The sequence below is a fragment of the Thermobia domestica genome, chromosome 3 (assembly GCF_964235325.1).
Source record: "Thermobia domestica chromosome 3, izTheDome1.hap1.1, whole genome shotgun sequence".
Lineage (NCBI taxonomy): Eukaryota > Metazoa > Arthropoda > Insecta > Zygentoma > Lepismatidae > Thermobia > Thermobia domestica.
Window position 1 is genome coordinate 83,254,048 of NC_137456.1, and position 18,315 is coordinate 83,272,362.

The 18,315-nt window shown below is 33.0% G+C and overlaps 1 protein-coding gene across 1 annotated transcript; it reads left to right on the forward strand.

Annotated features, from left to right (window-relative positions):
- Positions 1 to 230: 230 nt before the first annotated feature.
- Positions 231 to 2,105, forward strand: LOC145681853 (uncharacterized). The gene has a single exon (XM_081753460.1). The coding sequence runs from the start codon at positions 231 to 233 to the stop codon at positions 2,103 to 2,105; it is 1,875 nt and encodes a 624-aa protein (XP_081609586.1).
- The last annotated feature ends 16,210 nt before the right edge of the window (positions 2,106 to 18,315 follow it).

Sequence of the window (18,315 nt, forward strand, 5' to 3'; positions counted from 1 at the left end):
ATACATATGTCTACATCATGAGTCAGTATTTAGTTGAAAGAGGCAATTACAATAAAATATTGTTAAACTTTTGAGGTCGTGTTTAATAAAAAAAAGAACATCGAATGAAAAGCAGTTATGTTTATATTATTACATTATTTTCTCATTACATATTTCTATTCTGATTTCTTCTTATAGTCATATTAAACTAAAGATTGTTAGTAATATTTTATTTATTTATTTTTAGAAACATGAAAAAGATAGCACTTTTAGTTGTATTGTTTCTGGAGGAAAGTGCTTCATCTCTGCTTCTAACTTCAAATGACATACACACAGTACCTAAGTATGTCTTGATGGAAGTATTGGAAACTGATCTGCATGACAAATCCTGCGCAGCAATTATGGAAGAAGTGGAATTCGTGCAAGAAAACGTTAATGAATTAAATACCAAACAATACATTTCGTTAATATATGGAAATTTTAATACTCTAACAAGAAGCAATGAAACTAACACCTTTCTAGTTGATGTAATGAATCAGAATTGTGGTACCTTTCTCCTCTCAACATCAAAAATTTGTAGTACATTTACTGCAATATATGAATCTTACAAGGAATCATTGCAAAGGAAAAGCAGGGTATACATTATCTTCGAGAAACCAGCTAGTCATATCAATGATAACAGAATCAAAAACTGTAAAGTGCTAAAATATTTCCCTTACCTTTATATTTTTCTTCCAAAAGGGAACAGTTCTAAATTAGATATACGTTACAAGTATACAATTCTTACTCCTACTGTTGGAAACAATTTGAAACCTGGACTTCTAAAGAGAATAGGGGTTTGGCAAAATGACACATTCTCAATGTTTGATAACTACGTTAGACACAAGAAACTCCTTAACTTAGAAGGTGTAAGTCTTTCGTTACTTCTACGTCTCTATTCTGTGTTTGTTTATCCTGTAAACTCAGATTATGACGGAATCGACTACAGAATTATGAAGGAATACTCAAAGAAACTTAACTTTACATGGTCTACATCCACTAAAATAGTCTGGGGAACCTACACTGATAATGCTTCGTCTGGAACATATCTTGGCACAATGTGCAGTGGTGAACATTATGTTGGAATATCTTGCATGCGTATAACAGGACCACTCGAATACGAATACCTTGACTTGTCCATTGCGTTTATGAATGTTGAATTAAAATTTCTAACGCCTTCTCCGAAACGAATTCAAAGTCTATGGTCAATTTTTCTTCCACTCACACATCAAGTATGGATTTCTCTTCTCTTATTTCTGGTTTTCAGTTCAGTTATCTTTTATTTATTTTCCTCTCTACAGTTTCTGGTAACTACACATGTGAACAACCAATTCATGCAATTTAATTATTCAGTTCTTAACATGGTAGCTATTATTAGTGGTTTTGGAGTACCTAATATTCCCGATATCCATATGATAAGACAATTAGTGGTATGGTCGCATCTCACAGCCATATTACTGATAACAGCTTATAATTGTAACTTGGTATCTTTCCTGACACTTCCGTTGTATGAAGAACCGATAGACACATTACAGCAGTTTCTGGATTCAGGATTGTTTTGGATTTTTCCTGGCAACGTTTTGAAGCTCAAGCTTGAACGTACAGAAGATCCAATAGCTCGTGGAATAAGTACCAGATATATTGAATTAAATGATGCCGTGAAACTTTTGTCGTCACCTGATAAAAGTAACGTTGCATTCGCTGGAGAGGAACTTTCTGGTGGGTACGTGAAGAATTATTGGTACAATGATGAAGAATCATCCAATCTTAATTTGCGCGTAATGAAAGAGTATCTTTTCAAGTACTCTTGTGCACATGTGTTCTCCAAGAATTCTCCACTTGTGAAAATATTTGATGACATTTTAGAACATCTCGTTGAATCAGGATTAGTAATAGAGTGGGAGAAGGAAATAATACACAATATAAAAGTAGGCATTAGACATGAAGATGAAGTCTCACTGCGTCCGTTGAATATAAACGACATTATTGGTTCCTTTTTGATGCTGTCAATTGGTTTAGGAACTTCAATTATTGTTTTGGTATTTGAATATGTAAATAGTTACATTTGCAATAAACATTCCTGGTAAATTCTGTCTTCAAATCGCACAAGTATAAATAGTTTTACTCCTCATTTGCAACATTTATAGTTACTTTTTAGTTGTCATTTGAATAGACTTTCAGTTCTGTTATAATAGGCACATTTACGAAGGAGAAGCTTAAGACCTAACTGTCACTATTATGTGTTTCAAAACTTATTTACGTTATCTTGTAAGTTCAGATAAATACACAAGTTGTAAGTACAAAACTTCACCTTAATATAGGTAATATATTGTACTATATTAATAATATTATGATAATTGATTGATCCTTTTAAGGGAATTAGCAACTCTAACATTATTTCACTAAATGTAATTTTAATATGACTATTTTTAATCTTATTTTTAATGTCTCTCTTCGTTTTTTTTAAGATTGAATTTAGAAAGTTTGGCTGGGTATTTTAACATGATGTAAAGGTGCTTATTCCGCTTACTTGACGTTCATTTTCAGTGTGTTGTATGAACAGGTGGAAGCTAAAGTTACACTGGTGTAAATCATGTGTTTTAGTCTGACTAACCTCACTTCTCTGATAAAGAAAACAATTCCTCTCTTTATCACTGAAACTTTAACAGTCATTTGCTGAAATTAGTCATTTTTCAGATTGAAGTTCTGACTTAGATCCCATTTTCCATTAACAGATTGACTTACCTTAGATCAGATACTATGTCGTGTTTAAGTTTTCCTTTTTTACACAGTGGCTTACATCACTTTAACTTTTACTCCTGCATATTTTTCTTATTTCATTTTCTGCTTATGAGTGACGATAGGAGAGAAGAAAGTACAGGGATCATGAAAACAATTGAATTCAAGATTTTAACTGATTTACATACTTCATGATCCCTAGAAACCATAAGAGCGATTTTTGTTTATTTGTTCGTCCGTCCGTTCGTCTCGATGTAAATGTTTTCAGCCGTATAGAGCTCGCACCGTCCATATCAAATTTTAAACTTAAGTTTTACATCAGATTCCGCAGTGGCATTTTTCGAATTATGTTCCTAAACCAGAAAATTAAGGATAGTTGACTGTAGGCGAAAATAAAAAAAAAATTGCTGGGGTCGCAGTGGCTCAGTGGTAGAGGGTTCATCTCAGGTGCATGGGGTCCTGGATTCGATCTCATTTCACGACAAGTGGGCTTTGTGGTGGACAAACACTGCGTGTCATTTAGTTTCCTATGGGCCCTCCCTTTCCTCCCACATTCTTCATTCCACCATTTCATTCATTTCTCATCATCACCGTCTCCTTTAGCCTAGGCGGCATAAGCGTGGGATGTAAAAGTTAAAAAGATTTCTCTTTATTTCAAAAATTACTATTTTCTCTAAAACGGCTTAAAAGATTGAATTTACATTTCATACATCAATAGTTCATAGCAATCTATTAGTGTGACAGAAGTAATTTCTTTGGAAATAATTCAGAAGGCATGTATTTTATTTTTTATTTTTATTTATTTATTTTTTGGAGGTTTGTTTTTCCTGGATGATTTTCTCAAAACGACTTAGGCGCTTTTCTTCATATTTTTTTAAAAAAATGTTTCATTCATAATCGGACAATATGGACACTCAGAGTGGTTTCATAAGGAACAGAAAAACCTTTACATGTTATTTATATTGGACGTCTTCTACACCGCAAAATGATGTTTAGGCACTTCCGGCAGGATTAGAATGATGAAATTTGGCACGATTGTAGCCTCCCGGGACTAACCTACAGGAAAATTGCTAAAATTGAATACTTTTAATTTTTAAGGAGTCTAAAGGGAAATTAAGAAGTCACCATGTTATTTAAATAGGCGTTTTCCTGGAATACAAAATCTTATATTTCAGATAGTTGAAATAGGAAAAGAAACTTGAAATTCGGGAATTGTAAGCTTAAGAGGTATGAGGAAGTAGGTCGAGAAAAGGCGAGGGTATGGGGGCGAACCCCCTGGAGGGCAAGTTCAGGAAATATGAAGAGCAAAGGCACGAAATTCACTGTTGATGAAAAGACTGATACGTAAGAGATTCTCACACTGTTCACAGATAGAGACACGAAGCATCAAGAACATTTTCACATAACGACTGCGGTAACTATAATGTAACTCGTGGTGCCAATATATTTACGAAATCGGTTACATTTTGTTGCTAGTCGCACATAAATTCCAACAATTTGATTTATCACTTCTTCGAAAACTTCATTAATTTTAAATATTCTCACCTCTACATTATCTTACTTAAATTAATTTCAATATCTATTTAATACCAATGACTGCAATAAAGGAAAAATATTCACCGAAAAAAAACAAAATATTGGCTTTCCTTGTCTGGGTTTCCAACAAACGAAATTTACGGCAGTATGTACGTGTCTTAGCCCACATTTTTAAAAGTTAACTGATTCACAGAGCGTGCCTCATTAACTTGCTTAACTACTTATTACTAGCTTTCACTTATTTTACTCGCACACTGAGAAAAAATATATGTGGCGTACGTAAAAACGTTGGTTAATGTGTAAATCCTGTAGTTTTTGGACTTAACGTACGCTAAACATATAACTGAAAAGGTATATTTTAAACATTCTTTCCGTATCAGTGTTCCCAATAAACGTGCTTACCGCACGAACGAAAAGACTGTATGTAGGCGGTCAGAATCTCACATACAGATGGACGTATGTAACTTATAGCTGACGTACATAATGTACGGAAGATTGCTAGATGTCAGACATCCTGCAACGACATTGTGTAACATCTAAGCGGGAAAGAGGGCAGTAAGTATGTAGCATATGGATAACGTATGTTAAGTATTGATTTCTGTAGTAAACATAAGGATCCCCTATATTTTTACACTATACCGCTGTCCGGATAACGGATTTTTCTCAGTGACCTTAGCTCATTTTTCTATTAACCTAGAACGTCAGGGACACGAACACAGAAACATCGAGGAGAGTTGAGATTCCAAAGGCTCTTCCACCGGGTATCGAACCCAGGACCCCATACATCAAAGGAGCACGTGGTAGCCAATAGACCAGCGAGAAGGGCACCAACTCGACCACTCGGACGATTGACAACATTATCACTATGCACATGATGTGTTCAATAACGGAATAGTTCCCGATTTCTGATTGTAAGGACAGTTTTCTTGCCAATGAAAAATTTTCCATGGCAAATTCCTCAAATTTCATTCTCAAGCCGTTATAGGGTACCTTCATGGAAAGTTTCGCATCTTTATCTCATTAAGAAGTACCTAATGGCTATGGACAGTTTTTCGCCCATAAAAATTCCCATAGTACATTCCTTAAATTTGGAACCTTTACTTACACATGTCATTACATAAGGTAGGTACCATTATGCAGAGTTCCAATTCTCTATCTCGTTTGGAAGCACCTAATCAATGATAGTGAGTAAACGAATCGATCTCTGTTTGAGTAAGGACAGTTTTTTGCCTATAAAAATTCCATAGTACATTCCTTAAATTTCGGATATTTTTCATATTCAAGCCATTATAAGCTACCTTCGTGTAGACATTCACATCTTCATCTCATTGGGAAGTACCTAATGGCTACGAACAATGTTTCGTTTATAAAAAAATTCCCATAGCACATTCGTCACATTTCGGACTTTTTCCATACTCAGGTCATTATAAAATACCTTTATGCAGAGTTTCATGACTTATCTCATTGGGAAGTACAAAATGTGATGAGCGAGTGAGTGAACCGATTTCTGCTTGACTAAGGAGAGTTTTCGCCTTATATTTTTTCCCATAGCACTTCTTTAAATTTCGGAAATTTTCCGAAGTACCTAATTAATGTTATAAGTGAGTCAGTCAGTGAGTGAACCGATTTCTGCTTGGCTAAAGACAGTTTTCACCCATAAAAAATTCCTTTAGTACATTACTTAAATTTCAAAACTTTTCCATACTGAAGTCATTATAAGGTACTAATATACAGACTTTTACGTCAATATTTCATAAACAAATACTTAATTAATGTAACAAGGGAATGAATGAACCGATTTCGACTTTGCTAAGGATAGTTTACATCCATGAAAAACTTTCCATAGCACATTCCTCACATTACGGTCCTTTCTCAGACTCAAGTCATTATAAGGTTCCTTTATGCACAGCTTCACGTCATTATCTCATTGGGAACTAGCAAATCAATGTGATGAGTAACTGAATGAACCGTTTTCTGCTTTGCTAAAGGGAGGTTTTCGCCCATGAAAAATTTCCCATAGCACATTCCTCAGATTTCGGAATTGTTTCACACTTAAGCCATTATAAGGTACTTTATGAAGAGTTTCACGTTTATATCTCATTGGGAAGTACCTAATTAATTTGATGAGCGAGAGGACGAACATATTTATGTTTGGAAAAGGACAGTTTCTCGCCCATAAAAAATTACCATAGCACATTAATCACATATTGGACTTTTTCTGTACTCGAGTCATTATAGGGTGCTTCTATGCAAATTTCACGTTTATATCTCATTGGGAAATATCTAATCAATTTGATGATGGACAGAATGAACCGATTTGTGTTTGACTAAGGACAGTGTTCCGCCCATAAATAACTCCCATAGCACATTCCTCAGATTTCGGACTTTTTTCATACTCAAGTTACTGTAGGGTACCTTTATGCAAAGTCTTAAATTTCTATCTCATTGGGAAGTACCTAATCAATTTGATGAGTGAGTGAGTGAAACTATTTTTTTCCTGGCTAAGGACAGTTTTTTGCCCATAAAAAAATTCCCATAGCACATTCCTCAGATTTCGGACTTTTTCCATACTCAGGTTGTTATAGGGTACCATTATGCAAATTTTCACGTTTGTATCTCATTGGGAAGTACCTAATCAATTTGATGAGTGAGTGAGTGAAACGATTTTTGTCCTGGCTAAGGACAGTTTTTTGCCCATAAAAGATTTCCATAGCACATTATTCAGATTTCGTATTTTTTTCATACTCAAGTTATTGTAGGGTACCTTTATGCAAAGTCTTAAATTTCTATCTCATTGGGAAGTACCTAATCAATTTGATGAGTGAGTGAGTGAAACTATTTTTTTCCTGGCTAAGGACAGTTTTTTGCCCATAAAAAAATTCCCATAGCACATTCCTCAGATTTCGGACTTTTTCCATACTCAGGTTGTTATAGGGTACCTTTATGCAAATTTTCACGTTTGTATCTCATTGGGAAGTACCTAATCAATTTGATGAGTGAGTGAGTGAAACGATTTTTGTCCTGGCTAAGGACAGTTTTTTGCCCATAAAAGATTTCCATAGCACATTATTCAGATTTCGTATTTTTTCATATTCAAGTCATTATAAGGTTCCTTTATGCACAGCTTCACGTCATTATCTCATTGGGAACTAGCAAATCAATGTGATGAGTGACTGAATGAACCGTTTTCTGCTTTGCTAAGAGTAGGTTTTCGCCCATAAAAATTCCCATAGCACATTAATCACATATCGGACTTTTTCTGTACTCGAGTCATTATAGGGTGCTTCTATGCAAATTTCATGTTTATATCTCATTTGGAATTATCTAATCAATTTGATGATGGAGAGAATGAACCGATTTGTGTTTGACTAAAGACAGTTTTTCGCCCATAAATAACTCCCATAGCACATTCCTCACATTTCGCACTTTTTCCATATTCAAGCCATTATAATGTACCTTTATGCAAAGTATCACGTCTGTATCTCATTGGGAAGTACCTAATCAATTTGATGAGTGAGTGAGTGAAACGATTTTTGTCCTGACTAAGGACAGTTGTTTGCTCATAAAAAATTTCCATAGCACATTCCTCAGATTTCGGACTTTTCCCATACTCAAGTTTATAGGGTACCTTTATGCAAAGTTTCAAGTTTTTATCTCATTGGGAAGTGTCTAATCAATTTGATGAGTGAGTCAGTGAGTCTGAAAACTGCATATTTTGGGGGTCCAGTACTCGAACATGGTTGAACGTATGAATGTGACATTTGGCATGTGAGTACATCTGTGGGATATATCCTTAAATTCTAAATTTCATGTTTCTACCCTTAATAGAATCGTTTTACAAAGCCTCGATACCGGCGATTTTTTACCCAAAACTCTTATTTGAGTATAATATGCTTTTAAATTGTAACTAGTCAAGATGTTTTTTATGTTATAAAGACCATATTACATTAAAATGAAAAATTTTAAGAGGTTAGAATAAAAACGGCAGTGAAAACGACAAACAATTAATAAATGTTGATATATATATATATATATATATATATATATATATATATATATATATATATATATATATATATATATATATATATATATATATATATACAGAGAGAGAGAGGGAGAGAGAGTAAAGGGGGGCGAATCCGGACATTCTAAGGTTTTGAACATTTTCTTGGGGACTAAAATACGGAACACAACACGAATTTGCCAGTTGAAGCACCATACCTCCCTTCACGTTCAGCGTAGAGTTGAACTTCATGACAGACAGAATGACGTAGCAGTGCGGTATGGAAAACAAGTCTGAAGGTCAGTAACACCATAAAATTTGCTTCTTCTAATTTCTTAACAGTCTTACTTAAGATATTACTAGAACATAATTGAGTTTTTCGAAGTCCAGTTTCGTGTGAGTAAAGAGTCACTTATGCTAATCATTTACGTCAAGATCAGAGCCCAGTTACTCCTCGAGGCCACTTGATAAATAAAATTAACGATGCGCAGGTGGGGCGAATCCGGACAATAAATGTGAGGTGATTCCGGACATCTATTTTCCATTGGGGCTATTTCGGACATGTTCATATGAAATCAATGGGATTAAAATAAAAATTGTTTATACTATATATTTTTGTAAAAGATGAGTTCACATATACATAGGCACATATACATTGCAAAATATTTCTAGAAATAATAAACAAGACGAGAAAAACCTTCGAAATAAAATATTATTTTGGAGAGGAAAAATTAACACACCCCGAACTTCGTGGGGGTGGGGTATGAAGCAACTTTGAAAATTTAACTAGGGACCCCATTTTTATACCAGATTCGAATTCTACGGGGGGAAGTACGTAAATTTTATTCGATAAGTAAATGGCACTCTAATCCATAAAATCTTGTTGCACTAAGGTTTCTTCAATTGGAAAGCCCCACGTTGTCATTTCGGAATAAATGTGCAATAATCAATGCTAATCTGTCTTCTACTTCTTCATGACTTGTGATAGATGGTCCTATATTCAGCAAGGAATATTTTTTGTGAAGAAACACGTGATTTATTTAGTTATGCTCCACCGGTAATAAAGTTGATATGACGGAACCTGTTTTCTGTACGTTATCTCAGAATAGGCTTGATTGTTTTCGGTGTGACCCTCCACTTCTCATCTTTTAGTTACAGTAACTGCTCAAACTGACTACCTCTAACATCCATGAATTTATTGATAAACATTTTGGAAAGTTCTGCATGATTTCAAAGTGTGTCTGCAGTAGAGTTTAAACCGTGCACATACATGTGCACTCTGGTAAATTTTGGAGGCTCATCAAGTGCTACTTTCTGTGAAGGGAAGATGACAGTACACGTTATATTTTTATGTTAAACTTAACACAATACATTGAACTAATTTCGTGACGTCTGATTAAACTATTTTTCTTTAGATGGTTAGACAATACGTAAGGAAACAACATAGGTCATGGACAGAACATGACTTTACAAGGCTGTGGCTATGTCTAGGAGAGGCATGTCAATCCGGGAAGCAGCTGAAGGGTTTAATGTTCCCAAATCTACTTGGCCTGACTAACAGAAGAAATCAAACAAGAGCTTCCAATTAGAAAGGCTGGACATCAAAGTAGTGCTGCAGTAGGAAAAATACTTGGAGAAAGAATTTTACTTTACAAAAGAGAGGATTTGGCCTTACCCCCCACGATATGCAAAAGTTTGCCTTTGATTTTCTTTCCGTACAAGATATCCCGCGTCCCTTTAACATAAACAAACGATTAGCTGGTTCTGCATGGTTCTCAGTTTTCGTCAAGAGGCACAATGTGTCTCTAAGAAAACCACTAGACCTATTCAATGCAAGGGTGCAAGGGTTTAATAAAGAAATTATGACCCGTTTCTTTGAGCAATTGAGAGAAACTTTGACAGAAACATCGTTATGGAATCATCCCGAGCGGATGTATAATGCGGACGAATCGGACTTGCAGCTCACAACAGGTCGACAAAACTACTAGAAAAACTAGAGGAAAACCTGTTGTCCCACTAACGCACGGAGAAAGGGAACGTAGCACCAAGGAATCACCAGGGGAACGATTTGCCTGTGGAAAGAAATTGCATTTTACAGAAGAAATTGCTAGTGCATCGACCAAAACCACTGATTTTGGTAATTGTAGCTTCTGTAATAAAAATTATTAAGCATGTGACTCATAAATATGGCCCTTGGATAGTATGCACAAAATGCAAAATATGGTATCATGTAACATGTGTTGGTGGTGATGTTAATTGTTCATCCGTATATGAAAAGTGCATTTAACTTGAACTGTTCATATTTCAACAGCGTTTTATTGCAAGAAATTATGTAGTATAATCTCTAATGAGGTGTAACCATACTGCTGCTACCTAGACTGTGTGATTCACGTTTAACTAAACAATAGTCATTAGACTATTAGAAATCTAGTGTTCAAGGTCTTTACTCAAAAAAGTTCTAATGTTGACTTTTTCATTCATAATCAGATAAGATACACATACTGTTGATCTTTTGTATATGTTTACACTTAGAAATGAACCTATATAATATTTCTTATCCTTACTTATAAGTCATTTGTATTAAGAAAACACACATAAGGTAAATGTTGATATCGCATTTAATGTCTGATGATTTTGTAACCATATTTTGATTTTAAGAATATTTTCCACTTCGTCCGGATTCGCCTCCTCAAGTGTCCGGATTCACCGCAAAATTTCCCAATTTCCAGTAAAATGCCATCTTCTCTTTTACTGAATGTCATTATTAAGAGCAACAGGCTAGCACTTTATTATCATGTGTTATATGTAGACTAAACTCCAAAGAATATTTGACCAGAACATAGTGGCTCTCTCCGCTGAATTAAGATGGCTACAATACAAAATAACTGAACTGTCCGGATTCGCTCCCATTTACTCTCTCTCTCTCTCTCTCTCTCTCTCTCTCTCTCTCTCTCTCTATATATATATATATATATATATATATATATATATATATATATATATATATATATATATATATATATATATATATATATATATCAGTGTGCAAGTTTGTGTTGTGAAATGAACTTTGGTTATTGTAAATATTCATAATAGTTGTCTCTAGTTGTTTCCATCGGCATAGTGTTATGTTATTTTCCTCTAGTTATTTTGATTTCTATTGTAGGTTATCTGCATCATGTATCACTTACACGTATTATTCACCCTTTGTTCGGTGAATGTTACCCCTGAGTAAATTAGGCTATTGATTTTTAGTAATGGGGTTACTTACTGTAAAGTTACGTCTTTATATTTCCGATCTTTACCTAAGTTCTAATTGGAGAAAATACCGAGAAGTATTGAAAAAGATAAATGCATTTTATACGACTAGTGTTTTGAATCGAAAAGTGTTATTCAAGTTTCTCAAAATATATCAAGTTAAAAGTCTTTGAGTAATGTTAAATTGATATTAGTGTATTTAGAAGTTGAAGCAAAATTGTTAATCCATTTTTGTAATGCTAGTGTGCTATATTATTTTCATTTAACGGATATCGTACATGTTGTTTGTTCCTAGTTGTGTTTGATGTTATTTGCATTAAACCTACGTTTGGAAAATTAGAAATTTATATTTATTCATTTGGTAATTCTAATTTCTATTATTGATTAAACATAATAGGAATTTTCTGTATTAAGAATAGACAGTTTGTAGCCTATGAGCTATGGTATCATTATTTGGACCATTTTCTTATTGATCACGATGCTATTAATTGATTTCAATGTTATTGATTCTATCAAGTTAGTCTTATCATCAAAGCTTTTGATACTAAGGGCATATAAAGGATCTGATCTCTGGTATGAAATGTTCAATTTCACACGGATAACTTGGATGCAAAGTAACCTAAGTACAAAATTATAAAATTTTACTGGACACAAATTTGAAATTGAATATCTCATGAAAAATGTCTATTTCTGTTGTGCTCTATGTCTATTGCAACCAAAACATGTAACTTTAACTGTTTTCAAAAATATTTTAAGAAATATAGTCATATATAGAAATGAATAGTGTCGTTATTCCATTTTTCGAACTTGAACTTTGTTTGATATTAATTGCTAGATACTATTTACACACGTATTATGGTAATTTAATATTAGTCTGAATACTTGGCAAATATTGACGTGTGCTTAATACCAGATACTGCAATTAGGAGCAGATTATATTTATTTGTCGTTCATGTAGTTGATTAGCAGTATTCAGTTAAGTTATTGGATTATTTAAATTATGAGATAGTATTGACATTCAGTGTGAGTCATATTATTAATTATTGTTCATCAATCAATCAATCAATTCAACAATCAATTCCCGTTCTCTTATGAAGTAAAAGCAACTACAAAAATGTTTGACAACTTTGAAGGGAAAAAATGAAGTGACATCACAATTTTGCATAGTGTTTCTTCTGTTTGCCTGGGAAAGAAGTTAAATATAACATCATTCAGTATTTTTATGTATCATAAAATGATGAATTAAGACGTAAAATTTAGTTTTCCTAAACCTATCAAGACGATTTTAATCATTTATGCTGATTCTTTAAGTAGAAAATATTTTGTCTAAGAATAACTTAGTAAAGGCTAGAGTCCTAACAATGAATAATTTTAAACAACTTAAGGTAAGTAGGTACTTACATATTGATGTGGATTGTGAAATCCAGTTTTGGTCAAGATAGAGGAAAATCAAGTAACATAGTGGATATGTGTTGTTATATTTATTCATTAGTGTTGCTAAATATCTCAATATCTCAATACTAAGTGATCCAAAGTTCACCTATATACCCAGAAACTGCAGTAGAAGTGGGAAAGGTGTAAAAGTGAAGTTGTGAAACCCAAAAATGAAAGGATTGCTAACAGCGACTGAATAACGCTAACCGGAATCCTGCTTTTTGCAATCGGGTGAGATCTCAACAATCTTTATACATTCCTATGTGCATGTTGATTTGGTATTTATGATGGCAATAGTTTCATTTCCTTTTAGTTTTAAGAGTTTAAGTGATTTTATCGATTGTGTATTTTCTTAAGTGTATAAACTTTAATTCTTGTAAGTTATTATACCTGTAATTCAATATTAAGATGATGGACAACCAGTTTAATGATATTATGAGCATAGAATCAACAAGCTCCAGAAACAAAGAAATATCTGATAATTCATCTGCTATGGAAATAACTGATAATGCAAATAAGCAAACCATATCAAATCCAATAAAATAGGCTCAGATAAGAATGAATATAATAAGAATGAATATAATATGGATCATTCAAAGAATTGTGGTGATTATGTAAAGATAAACACAATTCTTGAAAATCGTTATACGGAAGAGCAAGTAGCGCCTTATTATGTACTCATAAAATCGAATCAAGAGGATCTGGGAACGAAATATGTAATGGCAATTAGCCGTAAACTCTATTTAGCTTCAGTAGAAGGCATTACGAATTTCAAAAAATCGGAAAAAACTTATTAAAAGTATCTTTTAATTCTGCCAAAGCAGCAAACGCTTTTTTAAATCATCCAATATTAAAATCACAAAATTGGATGGCATATATACCTAACTTTGCAATTTATACAACGGGGGTTGTAAAACAGGTTTACCCGGAAGTACCGGTAGATGAACTTTTACAAGAAATAGTCTCTGATGTCCCAGTAATATCAATTAAACATATATACAGGCAAATGAAGGCAAAAAACCCCAACTTCTACAATAATAATAACTTTCAACTAGCAACGTCTACCGCTCCACATCAAAGTTTTCTTCTTAAGATTGCAAGTGGAAACGTATATCCCGGCTATAAGACAATGTCAATTATGCGTACGATACGGTCACACTTCCCGTACTTGTAAAGCAAAAAATCCAATTTGCAAAACTTGTGCTCAATCTCATCCATCTACACCATGCTCTAATGTAATAAAATGTTTTTTACTGTGGACTGCCGCACGAAGCGGATAATGTTGAATGTCCGGAAAAGGCTCGACAAAAACAAATCATGTCTATAATGGCTACAGAACATATTTCATTTAATGAAGCAAATATGCAATATTTAATTTGGTAAATTAAATTCAGAGACAAGGAACTGGAATTCAAGTAATAGCACTGTTAAATCATCGGAGAATGTGATCAATCACTTTCAGAACAGAGGTACCGCAGAAACATCACAAAATAAAAATACAAATGCTGTAAACATTTCATACTACAGGAAAAAACCCAAGCTGACTGAACAAGAAACACCTCCCTGGAAAAGAAGGAAAAGTACTGAAGAAAATAATGGTAAATTTAATGTTAATAATGGCGGATACTTTGAACGCAAGGGTTACGATTTTACTTCAGCTAGTAGCCTACGAGCGGACCATTGGTATCAGTGGTAACTTCTTATAGAAACAGGCATACAATGATGAACCAAAATCCACAACAATTGTATGACCTGAAATGTATTACTAACGATAATAATAAATGTTTCCAAGAAAAATTCCCATTGTATGTATCTCAAAATTAATGCAATGCTTCGGCCTCAGAGCAATCTTTGCACACAACAGATATTCCAATTCAAAAGCAGGTAAACATATTTTTCAAAAATCTACGGAAAATTCGGAAAAGAAAACTGATAGAGATTCGGCAAACTCAAAAACAATATTTGCTATTAAACAGTTACTTGCTAGCATACTAATATCCTTAAATTGTAACGTAACAACTGAGCATATGGAACAATTATCGCAGTAATTTTATCTGCTATTCAATTCAATACACTCAAGTTAATTCACTTTCCGAAAAAAAAGAACTTGGTTTTTACACGTAAACATGGAACTTAAACATAGTCTTAAAACTTTACAGTGGAACTGTCAGAGTCTTTACAATAAAAAGTATGCAATTCTACATTTAATAGAATACTTTTCTCCGGACATCTTACTTTTACAGGAAACTTGGGCAAAACCTACATTTTCTTTAAAATTACATAATTACAAGATTATTGAACATTTAAGGGGTGATGGATATGGCGGTTTAGCTACATGTATCAAGAAAAATATTCCTTTTTGTACGCTCAATTTAGCATTAAGTAATACATATAATGAAATACAAATAACTGGTTTTGAAATAAATAATATTAAATTTGTTAACATTTATATACCTCCTGATATTACACCGCAACTCCAATTCTAGAAAGAACTGTTAGTAAATAATAAGATTGATTATTTAATGGGCGATTGTAACACTCAATCTCCAGTATGGGGAGCATCCAAAGGGAATATTGCTGATAAAATCTTAATCAAGCCCTAACTGAATATCCTTATCTATGTCTAAATGATGGTATTGCAACTCGAATTACTATAGAAGGTAATAGCTTTCCTGACATAACTATTTGTAAAATTCAATACTACATTTTAACACATTGATCTGTCTACTTTGATCCATTAGGAAGTGACCATCGTCCTATTGTGACACTCATTCATCCTTTATTAGATAAAGCATCTCCTCATCAGTATTCAATCAGCAATGACTTCACATCCAAAATAAATAAAATGAATAAGCAAATTAACTGGAATAAGTATCAACATTTTATTTCAGAAAGCTTAAATAAATCTAACAATTCTAATTGCTCTATATCTAAATTAAACCAAACATTAACGCAAGCTGCAATGAGATCAAAACACAAAGAATTGGTCTACACCACAAGCTAAACCTGTCTGGTGGAACCGGGAAGCACAACAAGCAATTAATAAAAGAAAAACGGTTTTTTTGCAATTTATTCGTACGAATACTCCTCAAGACTTTAGACTGTACCTCCATAGTAAGGCGTTAACAAAAATTATCTTAAATAAAATTAAACGAAAGCACTGGAAAGAATTTTGTGACAATTTATCATTCCAAACTCCTAGAATGAAAATTTGGAAATTTTTATATAGTCAACTTATTAAAAACTCTATAAACTCTGCATCAAGTACTTGGAATTTAATAAAAAGCTATTTGATACACCAATTTCACGTTATGTTAACACCTGATTTTGTAAATTCAAATAATCTCATAATAGCTAACTTACAAAATAAGCAAGAACTTAATAAGGATGAGCTTTTTAAATTAGAAGAATTGGAAGTGGTGTTGAAAACTATCAAGAAGAACACCTCATCAGGCGTAGATGGATTTCAATACGTCCATTACACAAACTTACTTTTAGAAGCGAAACGAATATTCCTAACTTACTTAAACTCTGTTTGGAAAACAGGTAATGTACCTGAAATATCGAAAAATCGATTATCGTACCAATTCTTAAACCTAATATACCAAGTCATATTGCCACAAACTATAGACCAATAGGTCTGCTCTCATGTAGCCTAAAATTTTTTGAACAATTAATGTTAATCGTTTACAATGCTACATATAGTATAATCACTTGTTACCAGACAATATTACAGGTTTTCGTAAAAATAGCTCGACTCTTGATTCTATTGGTCCCCTACTTATGATATATGGAGAGCTTTCCAACAAAAGAAATATCTCATTTTGATTAGTGTTGACTTTCAAAAAGCCTATGACTCTATAAATCTAAATATATTAATTTCCAAATTATTTAAATTACATATCCCTCAACAGTTCATACTACTCATTTACAACTTGTTATATGATAGACACGTACATATTAAGTTCAACAATTCTTATTCAAAATCTAGACGAACTTCTACTGGCCTGCTTCAAGGCAGTAAACTAAGTCCAACTCTTTTTAATAATTTCATGTTAGATTTTATTAATGTTTTGAATAAAACTACAAATACCTTTTTGTATGTTGGTGACCTTGTTACATACGAAATAGTGGAAAATCTAAAAAATTGGAGTGGAAAAAATACAACACAATATGCAAAATATACATCAATGGAGTTCTCAGAATGGATTGAATATTAATTGGGAAAAATCATCATTTACAATTTTCACAAAAAAGCGTATAAAACATCTTCCACAAATAAGTATTAATGGCAAACAATTACAATTTACGAAACACTTGAAACATTTATGACTTAATCTTGATACCACCTTATCCTGGAAGTCGACCTTCAATATTTAACTAAAGAAGCAACCAAATATCATAATATTTGAAGAGTATGAGAGCCAAAAAAATGGGGTATACAACCTCATGTGCTGAATATGATTAATCAACAAACATTAACAGCAAGAATATTATACGGTTCCATGTTTTATAATACAAATTATTCAATGTTTTATACAAAACTTCAACAACTTCATTATGATATGATTAAGACAATATTATCTCAGCCAGCTTTTTGTCCAAGGAATGCAATCTTAGAAGCTACAATAAATGTACCGATAGAAATAAAAATATTTTAACACACGGCAAACTTTTTACTTTCTCGGATGGCAAAAACTTCCTCAATTATAATTTAAAAACTAGGAAATATGGAAACTATAAATCAAAGTATAAAACTTCCTTACCAAAAATCGCTGCCATGGATCTTTACTGTCTTTAATGAAAAATCCAACCATTATTCCTCAATATGTACAATTTCATAAATTTGAAAACTTACATGATATATATAAAAACATTTGGCAATTTTATATAGATTCTCTTCCAAAACAATATACACTTATATTCACTGATGCATCGAAAAAAAAAAAAAGAAAAGAAAACAAGTTGGTGCAGCCCTATTGATCCGCAGTTATGTATACAGAAACAATCCAAACTACCTCGTAATATGTCTGTGTTTCAAGGCGAAGCTTTCGCCATAAGACAAGCATTTTTACTTATTAAAAAACTCAACCTTAAACATGCGTGTATATGTACGGATGCTTTGCGTATTATAACAGCTCTGAACAATACAAGATGGACTATTCAGACTTCTTGGGAATATTTTATTAATTAAAAAATTATATCAGTCATTATAATCTAATAACTTCAATACTATTTTAATTTACACAAATGCACATGTAAACATAGAATTTAATGAATCAGTGGACCGATTAAGTAAAGCTGCAGCTAAAGCAGGTATCAAA

Bases quoted from the DNA above. Each gene is read 5' to 3' on its own strand.
- LOC145681853 (XM_081753460.1), top strand. From the start codon at position 231: ATGAAAAAGATAGCACTTTTAGTTGTATTGTTTCTGGAGGAAAGTGCT.